Genomic DNA, 10,518 nt, shown 5'->3' on the forward strand with positions numbered 1-10,518 from the left:
TTAAAATAATATCTCAAGCTTTATGCTTGATTTATTTGTAACACATTAACCTCAAAACCTTTTCAGCTTTCTCTTTCTGCAAATTGTATGGTGTAGCGATATGATGACAGCACCCAAAATACTATCAAACACTCCAACACAGCTCCATTCTTAGCGAAAGATGGATAAAAAGGCGCACAGCAAACAAAAACCTCGAAAAATGATATGCGACCCGCCAAATGCTGGCCGAATCACAGAGATGTCGATTCGCACGGGACTAATATTATCACAGGACCTGGGTGTTCGGCGAAATATGGTAGTTCATTTGCGGGGGAATTTTTACTTTACAAATTACAGACATGGCCGATTCGCACGGGATTAAGATCACAGACAACCTCCGCAATTATTACAAATGACTGGAGGTCACCAGGTAATACTAATCCCGTGCGAATAGGGCTTAAGAATGGATTTCTCTCAGTGATGGTATTTATTTGCATGTTTTGTCTGCATTGTTTCAGCCAGATTGACTAAAGTCATTATGCAGAACAGGTAGCAAAGCAAACAGCCAAAAATGTGTTGTGTTTGCCCAGAAAAAAAAGACAATCATTTAATTTAAACCTCCAATGCTAAACCTGCACATACAGATGAATCAAAAAGCTTTTGGACACTCAAATCTCACTTAAAAATGCATAAATATATTTGCATTATTTAACAAAATATTACTTTAATTTAAAGAAATATTACCATTTTTTCAACAAAAAACATTAGCATTGTGTGATATTCTAACATGGCATGATTGCCAAGTCTTTCAGAGCCTTTCTTCAACAAATGTGTATAATACTTCTACTTTCCTTAACTTGAATGTATTTTCTGCAGTCTTTTGCATTTCACTTCACTTCTAACTTTAGATCAGAGTGGGTGTTCGTGAGATTGCCCACCTGCAGTGATGGCGCCGCAGCCACCACATGAACTGGCCCTGGCAGCCCAGACAATGTGTGGCCTCTTCATCTACCAGCCACCACTGCTCCTCCGCTCTCAGCTTCTGCTCGAACTCCAGAGCATCCGATTTCTGACACAGAGCATCCTTATCCCTGAAAGACAGAGAGAAAGGAGGAGGTGAGAAATAAAGACTCCGAATCTCTTTGCTTCTCTTTTGTCTCTTGGGTCCTCAATGTCTTAAAGCACCTTTCATGCTTCATTTCCATTTCATGTCAAGGGTAAAGTTTTATAACATCTGCCGCTGTTTGATTATGTGAATCATTTTATTCATACTGAACTGCATATTTCATCAAAAAAATAAATGCTTATGTAAGTTCCTGAGTATCTTAGACACTTCTGTGGCAGCAGCACCTTTATATTTGTTCGATTGGGCTTTCTACCCAGCTGTCCGGCTCTGGTTGAGAATTAAAGAGAATTACCTTACAAACCTTGAGAACTTAATAAGCCATACACTTAAAAAGAGCAAATAACAAACCAACATCTGCTTGTGTGCGAGTGTGGTGGGAACTGAATTAAACCGAGACAGAGTAACAACAATCCAGCAGGTGAGAACGGGCCCTTGACCTGCTTTTATGTGTGCTTCTTGTATTTTGATATACAGACACTTCACACCACCATTATTAGTTTTTCTTAACATCTCATTGAGAATTCAAGTAGCTTCATCTGTAAAATTGTTTTTAGCCTTTTTTTAATTTTTCTTCCCTGAAGCGTGACCAGAGCTTTTTATTTCAAGCGGCACAAGATGACATGAAAGACCAAAGTAGTTAAAGAAATTGAGGGGCTTCCATCATTAAGAAAAAATTATAAAAATATTTATATTAAAATTCCAGCAAAAATGGTCCTATTATTTTCATTCGAAAACTATTTTAAAACAAAATTAAAAAAATTTGAAGTGAGAAAAAAATCTAAATGATAAACCAAAAACAATCTACCACAAAAATCATGATTTTCACATCTAACCTTTAAAAGAACAACAAAAATATATATATTTCAAAACTAATTACAAGTATTTAAAGTATTTTCAAAATGACAGTCACATTTTTCTACCAAATCTATTTACAAGATTTAAAATGAATCTTTTTTTTTTTTTTTTGCGGCAAAACATGCTAGTTGTGACAGAGCTTTACGAACATAACTAGACATCATGTTAGGAAAACTGGATAAAGTTAAAACCTAACCTATAATCATGAAACACGCTAGTTAATCATAAACAATGAAATAACCTTGTTTTTAGGTAAGGAAAAAGAAGCTAAACCTGAAGTGCAAGCGATATACAGACCTAATAAGTTCGATGAGGCGTTCCTCCAGATTTACTTTGGTTTGGCCCAGATCCTCCAGCTCAGCAGACATCCGAAGTTGCTGATTCTGAGCCTCTGTCAACACCTGATCCAATTTCTGCTTTAGTTCTTTCCTCTCTTTCTGTACTTCACTAAGAGACTCTTTGGTACTAAAGGAGAGAAAAAGAAAATAGAAGTTCATAATAATGCATACAAATATAACCGGACCAATAATTACTCAAATTGAATCTCTTCCAGGTTCTAAGAAATCCTCATGAAGATCCATTTGGAAATCCATTAGTGCAAAATCCATTATCTGTGCTGCATTAACCCTCATATTGTGTTTTTGAACACTCACCTTGATACACTTTCCTGCAGTTGCTGCGTCTCACACTCTCTCTCATGCATCTGAGTCTCACAGTCAGTGATGTGAGAGTCTTTCTCCGCAATCAGACGAGAGTATTCAATATTTACTGCCTAAACGCACAAACAAACAGCCAAATGCATGAACGCAATCTGTATACAGAAACATCAAACATTTGCATATCTAGACAATGCTCTGTACAGTTATTTTGTCTCATTTAGTTTTATTTTATCTTGACTTTCAGCTTATCCAAGGACTATAATAATAAATGCTGATTTGTTTAACTCATTACTGTAATATTGAAATTACAGCATTTAACAATGTGTTCATTTTAACACAAAGGTTCCATAACTAATCTTTTTAGGACATGGCAACACTTACAAAAAAATTATATGGTTTTATCGTGGTTGTTTGTACAACAGTACAACCGTGGTATTTTGGACATGTACCATGATAGTATCATGGTATTCTTGAAAGTATCATGCAAATACATGCATATCACTACCATGGTCAATTTTAAGGCACCACAGTATTACCATCTAAAATCACTACTATACCATGGTACAGCCAAACTACTTTTTGTGAGGGAATACCGTGTTTGTGGTGTTCTTTTAGATACCATGTAAATATGGTATAATTCAGCATCATGGTTTTACCATCAAATACATCACTGTACAACTGTACTTCCAATAAACCGTTTTTCAAAAAGAAATAATTGTAAATAAATATTTTAACTCAACAGTAATGCAAAAAAAAATAACAGAGTGAAAAAATAACAACAGCATAAGTTTTATTGTTCCAAAAAGCTGCACAATTGGAGGAACATTATTTTAGAAAATAATTACAGTGGCATTTGTACTCTAATTGACAAATATCTGCAGGTAACAGTCTGTACTGCTCCTAATTATAGATCTAATGAGAAGTAAATTATTCATCACTGTCTGGCAATTAACCCCAATCTCTTGTCTTCTGTTCCACTGTCTCGCACAGTGGGTCTCCAATGAACGGGAACAAAAGGAGCAGCAAGAGATCAGACATTCATCACCTACTAATATCAGTGTTATCAGCCAACAGAGATGAATAATATTCATTCACATGCTGGTATGCAAAAAGAATCTGATGATCATGTAGATAATTGAAATGAAAGTATTAAAAGTGACGTTGTTAGACTATCGTCACCTGGCTCAACATTCACATACCTCTAACTCTAATAATTTGGCCTCCAGCTCAGATGTCTTCTTCAACTCCACTTCTAACTGAGTTTTCAAGTCCTCAATCTCTTCATTAAGGCTCTAGGTTAAAAAAATTATGCATAAATAATTAGAAATTATGCATAAAGTATTAAAAAAAAATTAAATAGTCACTATTAGTCACAATTTTACATGAAAAGTACTTGGATTCCTTTTAATCACAAAGTAAATCAGATAAAACATCACTAAAGTCTACTGGAAATGCTGCATTCATATCAAGTCAGAATTACTGTAATTATGAGTTCCTGCCTTGTAAAATGCATTCACATTGTTGAACCTGAATTGAGACCAATTTTTCTCACTTAACTGCTGTGACATGTAAAAACAACCAAAAGGCTGTGACAGAAATATGTACGTTACATATTTCTATTTTATATTTCTTCTAATTTTACTATTAGTAATTAATACATTAAGCAGATATAAAATGCAAATCTACAGCAAAGTCTGATACATTTAATGCATTTTGCATTAAGACTGATGTTACCATAGAAACAAATTATTTCAGAGAGCTTGTACAGAGTAGAGTTGTCAACTTGTAATTATGGTAATTCTACCATGACATGAACGCAGCATAAGTATTTGACAGAATAAATTTGAAGTGATAGTGATTGATGATTCTGAACTCATTTTACCTTTATCTGGTTTTTGAGAGTAATGCTCTCCGTGCTCATCTGAAATTTCACTGCGGTGATCTCTTCTCGAGCAGCGTCCCGTTCACCCTCAGTTTTGTCCAGCAGCTCCTTTAGCTCCAGCACAGTTTCTGAAAGTTTCTCTGTCTCCTGGAGCTCTTCTCGTAGACTAGAGTTTTCTTGGTGAAGAGCCGCCAAGCTGGCATTAAGTCTCTCTGTTTCCTTCACTCCCTGCTGTTGAAGTTCTTGGATCCGAGCAGCTTCGGCAACCCATTGTCCCCGGGCTTCTTCCCGATCTGCCGTTAGCTTGCAAATTGTCATTCCCAACTCTGCCATTTCTGTGTTGACCCGATGGAGACCATCTCTGGTCTCGGCATTCTCCAGAACCAACCTTTCATTCTGGGCCTTGAGCTCTGCCAGCTCCTCTTGGGCTGAAGTGAGTTCGGCAGTTGTTTTCTTGCATGTGGACATCTCCTGATTCAGTTGCAAAGTTATTGCATCTACCCGTTCGCTAGACTGCAGCAGCTCTTTCACATGCAGTCGATTCTGCTCTTCTGCCTGCTTCTTCAACTGCTCAGTCAAGGTTCGTAGTTCTGCACAGGAAGCCTCGTTGACCTCCAGCTTTGCTTGGGTCTTGTCCTTTTCCTCCACGGCACTGTGGAGTTTAGCCCTGAGATTGAGCACCTCCTCTTGAAGCCTAGAAATTTCTTTCACATTCAGTCCCAGCTGATCTTCCAGGAGAGTCACTTTTGAGGCCATCTCTTGGGTTTCTTTAGCCTGGCATGCACTCTGCTCAAGTTGGACCTTCTCTGCAGCCTTCCTCTGGGCCTCCAGACTCTTAATCATCTCTGTTTGTTTGACAAAGGCTTTTTCTGCCTTCGTCTTCTCCACTTCCAAATCCCTCTCCCGACCTTCAAGTTCTTCCACCCTTCCCTGGAGCTCCTCACAGAGCTTCTCCCGATCCTCCAGTTGGGAATCCTTATCTTTAAGCTGTGCCATCAGGTTTGTCTCATTGCATCTCGCAGCTCCAAGACTCTTCTCAAGTTCAGCAATCTGACTGTTGATGTTGCGTATCTCCTCCTGCATGGCTGCAAGAGATGCTTTAAGAGTAACCTGAACCTCCATGAGGTCCTTGTTCTCCAGTTTCAGTTGGCGAACTGAACTTTCGGATTCCTCCAACTGCATGTTAGCCTTATGCAGACTTTCATCCAGACTTCTGTTCTCCTCTCTGAGCCGCTGCTCTCGTTCATCCACAGTCACTTTGCCATCATCAATTTGTGCTTGCAACTGCTTCTCCGAGGCCTTCAATCCAGCCAGCTCACTCTCCAGGGAAGATTTGTTTTCAAGCAACTCCTTCTTGGTTTCTTCATTCTTATTCACCATCTGGAGGAGCTTACTGTTTTCCTCCATTAGCTTGGCACAGATGTCTTTGTATTCTCCAATCTTCTTGGCCTGCTCTTTGGTGTTGTTCTCCAGTTTAGACATGGTTTCTCTCAGACTCTGTTTGTCACTTTTAAGCTTCTCTGATTCCTTCTCCAAAAACTGGACTCTCTTGGTACTGGAGAGAAGACTGGACTCCTTAGCCTTCAGCTGTGACCGCAATGTTTGCAACTGTTCTTCCAGACCACTCATCTTCTTCTCAAGCTCTTCTTTATCCTTTTGCATTTCCTTCCGCTCCACTTTGGCCTGCTTTTCCATAGTTTCCAGAGAGTGCTGGAGATCTTGCAGTTGCTTCTGCAGGTTGCTGGTCTCCTCCTCTCGCACTGCAAGTGCCCCTTGAAGTTTGTCCATGACGTTACGGTGCTCTTCTGCCCTGGTTTGCAGTTGTTCACCCTTTATCATCCAAGCTGCCATTTTTACCTCAGCCTCTTTGAGTGCTTCATCCTTCATTCTGACTTTCTCAGCCAGCTGTTCTGCCTGCCTCCTCCTTTCTTCTCCTTCTGCCAGAGCATCTATCCTTCCCTTCTCAGCCTCTTTCAATTCATTTAACAGCTCGTGAATCTTTTGGGCAGAGTTGAAGTCACTGGCCGCCCTCTGGCCTTTCTCATCCAATACTCCATCTAGCCTTGCCATCAATTCCTCATTATTATGCTCTGCGGCTGCCAACATGTCTTGGAGGTCTTTATAGGAGGCCTCCCTGACAGTCTCGTGTCCCCTCAAGACCTCCAGCTCACGGGATAGTGCTCGTTCGCTCGCAGCTAGCACCTCCAGGTTCCGCTGGAGCTCCTGATGGTTACCTTGGGCAGCTAGAGAGACGTCCAGCTGCCTTTGGAGTTCTACCACAACCCCACGGAGTTCACCCGCTTCGCTGCCTAACTGCTGAACCTGGTCGAGGAGATCTCTTTGCTTTAATTCAGATTGGTCCAGCTCCAGACGGAGCTCATCTATAGCACTGATGGAAGAATCATTTAGTCCACTGGAGTTTTGGACAGACATGTCTGATAGAAGCCCAGGTCCAAAGTCTGGACTCCCAGGGAACTCATGGGTCTGCTAAAAGGTTTGACAGAATGAATGTTTGTGAGAGGGAATATACATAAACAGAAAGAATAAAGACAGATCGCTTCAAGTTGAATCAGAGCAGATTTGAGACGAACACTGTCATCTACTGGATATAAAACTGTAGCGTAAATGTTTCTACAGTAAGCTTAGAATGACACATGACAACAGGGAACTTCTAAAGGTGTGCTGGTACCTGTGAGTATGTGCTGGCTAGACTGTTGATGCTAGAACTACGACTCGGTGGTTTCCAAGTATGACTGGGGGAGCTAGTTATTCCCAGTGTCCTCCTGTGAGACATTTTTTAAATGAATTTTAAATTAACTTAACTGAACATCAATCAGCTGAATCAAATGCATTCACACACACATACTATTACCAGTCATGACAAATGGACTGGCAAATGGACTATAAATTAGGAGCATTATTTTTGTGCCAATGTGTTTGTATTAAGCTACTTTTGATGTTATATGTATATTAAAAATTACACAAAATTACAGCATGCTCTTACCTTGCAAAAATGGGCCATTCTGAATCAAGGTCATGACCCCTGGATGCCACATCAAATTGAACATCATTCAGCTCATACAGGTAATTAATGATGTCCACACTGAAATGGGGTTTGAGAAATGGACTCCGGGAATTATACCAGTCACTACAGAGGAAAACCAGTAAAAAAAGACATTGGAAAACATAGTCTAGCTCTCCAGGATAGTACATATTTTAAGTGCATAGTAGAAGCATATGAACTGGGATGCTTCATCACAGGTTAACTTTAATCGCATGTCCCTAATCAGGCATGCATCTGAAAGAAGACTGCCACAATATCTACAGAGTAAGTGCAAACTTACAAGATAGCAAATTACATTGTACTGGCCATATTAATTCAATCTCGCCATGGGTTAAACTTATCGTGCCATGTATTCATCACAAGCACTACATTGTCTAAGAAATAATCAATCAGTATTAAAAATAAGGAAGCTCACATTAAGCTTGTATACACATAGCACAGACCCATTAACGTAGATAAAGAGTACTAGTGTTTTCTTAAAAGAGGGAAGGCAATTTAAAGAAGTAAAACTATGAGGGAAGCACTCTCAGTATTGTTTCTACTGAATTAAGCAGTGTGTTCTTAAAATACTGTAAACAGAACATGGGGAAATGATACTGTAGCTTAACAAGTTTTCGCCTTTTTTGGTTTAGATGGTGAACACGGACATCAACATGCGTCTACACTTATGGCACAGGTGCCATTTCTCCATAATTGCCGAAAAGCTGCATAAAAACATTGTGTGTGTTTGATAAACTTTAGCATACAAATGTTGAATTACAACAGGTTAAGGTCATTTGATGAAATTATTAACCTTTCTTACAGAATATCAAGTTTTAAATTACCATTTTAAATTATTTATAAAGTAACAGATATAATTTACTGCCATGATTAAAATACAATCACACACTGCAACATATACACAATGTACATATACACATTATGTTTTTTTTTATTGCATGCATATTATTTTTATTAGTTTGTAATGTTTGTATTGTTAAGGCTGTTTTTACTATGTAAAGTACTTTAAGATGCTACTTTTAAAGGTGCAGTAATAGTTGATTATGATGACATTTATATTTCAAATGTCCATATAAAGTATTTAATAAAACTTTTGTAAATCTATAATATATATCCATATTTTTCATACACCATACAAGTTTATCAGTATCATTATAACTATTATTATTGTATTTATAATTCCAATGCCCATTATGTATACAGTACTTGTCAAAAGTTTGGAAACATTAGGATTTTTAAATGTTTTAAAGTCTCTTATGCTCACCAAGGTTGCAATTATTGGATCAAAAATGCTGTAAAAACAGTAGTAATGTGAAATATTATTACAATTTGAAATGACAAAATTTATTTTTGAATATATTTTAACATGTAATTTATTTCTGTGATGCAATGCTGAATTTTCAGCATCATTACTCCAGTTTTCCACACTACTTTGCTAATTTCTATTAAAAAAACACACACACAAACATACCCCAAACATTTGAATGGTAGTATATCACGGTAAAACAACCGTTTTCATCACTGATAATAATAAGAAATGTTTCTTGAGCAGCAAATCAGCTTATTAGAATGATTTCTGAAGGATCATGTGACACTGAAGACTGGAGTAATGATGCTGAAAATTCAGCTTTGCATCACAGGAATAAATTACATTTTATTACAATAGAAAACTTTTATTTTAAATTGTAATTCTATTTCACAATACTACTGTTTTTACTGTATTTTTGATAACATAAATGCAGCCTTGGTGAGCATAAGAGACTTATTTGGAAACGTTTCCAAACTTTAGATGGGCAACATGACAAAAAGATGGGCAACATGACAGATGAGGAGACGTGAAGTGAAGTGTTACCTGGTGACCCTGTTGTTCATGAGGCACTGCTGGAGTGTGTCAGCCAGCCGCTGATGCACGAGCGAGTAACGGATAAATGCTCTGCCTTTCCCCAGAGATGTCTTCAGCTAAGAGAGAAAAAGAACAACACTTTTACTGCCACTCAAGTATCTACAGTGGCCCAAATCTGACCCCTTTAAAAATATGAATGACAATAGATAATTGTTTTTTTTTTTTACATTTTCAACAAGTGGTTGCTAGGACGTTTTGGGTGGACTTTTTACGTATATATTATTTAATGCTTTTCAATTGACGGATATTAGGGGTGGGTGATATACCGGTAGAGATTTTGGACTATTGTCTATATCGCGGTTACACACTCACGTGAAGTTGCTGTGCTACCTGTTCACAAAAACATTTAATTTGCAAGCGTTTTTAAGCATTTCTGTTTAAAAGCAAGTCATTTTAAGCCACTGTAACGCAATCAGCAGCGAAACTCATTTCACTGTATCCGTGCACTGTTATTTTTGGGAGTTATTTTTGCCGCTTTATGGGCCATGAATGGTTGAATAAACACATTTGTATGTGTAAAAAAAATGCCCATCTTTGAAAGTATCCTCGTAAACACAGCAATTTAGGTCTTAAAGAGCAGGTCATATGGGTTTTCGAAAAATATCTCTTTTGCAGTTTGTAAGGTAGCTATCCTTCAATGTAAACAGTCTGCAAAGTTGTTAATCAAAAAAGTGCCCGATAAATAAAGATACTGTCTCTCAAAAGAAAGAGTCGACTCAGAATCGCCTTAACGAGTCGTTATATTTTCGAATCTTCTGCCTGTTACCGATCTACGTCACTGGGTAACACATTAGCATAATCCCCGCCTGCCCGCGAAATACGAACACTCTCTGTGTCGAGAAGATGCTATGTTCCCCGAGACCACAGCAATACAATTCGAACCTTTTGTTGTGCTCTCATTTTACGAGGACTGCTTCTCTAATCTTTGCCTTTTACCTTTGTTGGCTTCTAATCTTCTTTATTTGGACCAACAATCGTCTCCGAACCACAACCTGTAAGTACGATTGATACGTTATGTGTACATTTTCAATTGAGTGCTAATATGTGATG

The 10,518-nt window shown here is 38.2% G+C and overlaps 1 protein-coding gene across 1 annotated transcript in view; it reads right to left on the reverse strand.

Moving 5' to 3' along the window:
* The window catches only part of LOC107664203 (FYVE and coiled-coil domain-containing protein 1-like), a 35,271-nt gene that overhangs the window by 16,695 nt on the left and 8,058 nt on the right, over positions 1–10,518 (reverse strand). Inside the window, exons 5-9 of the mRNA XM_016454702.1 lie at positions 9,418–9,524; positions 7,506–7,649; positions 7,191–7,284; positions 4,502–6,988; positions 3,819–3,911 (exon numbers count right to left, since the gene is read on the reverse strand). Of these exons, the coding sequence (XP_016310188.1) occupies positions 3,819–3,911; positions 4,502–6,988; positions 7,191–7,284; positions 7,506–7,649; positions 9,418–9,524 (2,925 nt within the window). The remainder of the gene's footprint in view (positions 1–3,818; positions 3,912–4,501; positions 6,989–7,190; positions 7,285–7,505; positions 7,650–9,417; positions 9,525–10,518) is intronic.

This window comes from Sinocyclocheilus anshuiensis, unplaced genomic scaffold (assembly GCF_001515605.1).
Source record: "Sinocyclocheilus anshuiensis isolate Anshui unplaced genomic scaffold, SAMN03320099.WGS_v1.1 scaffold67, whole genome shotgun sequence".
Classification (NCBI taxonomy): domain Eukaryota; kingdom Metazoa; phylum Chordata; class Actinopteri; order Cypriniformes; family Cyprinidae; genus Sinocyclocheilus; species Sinocyclocheilus anshuiensis.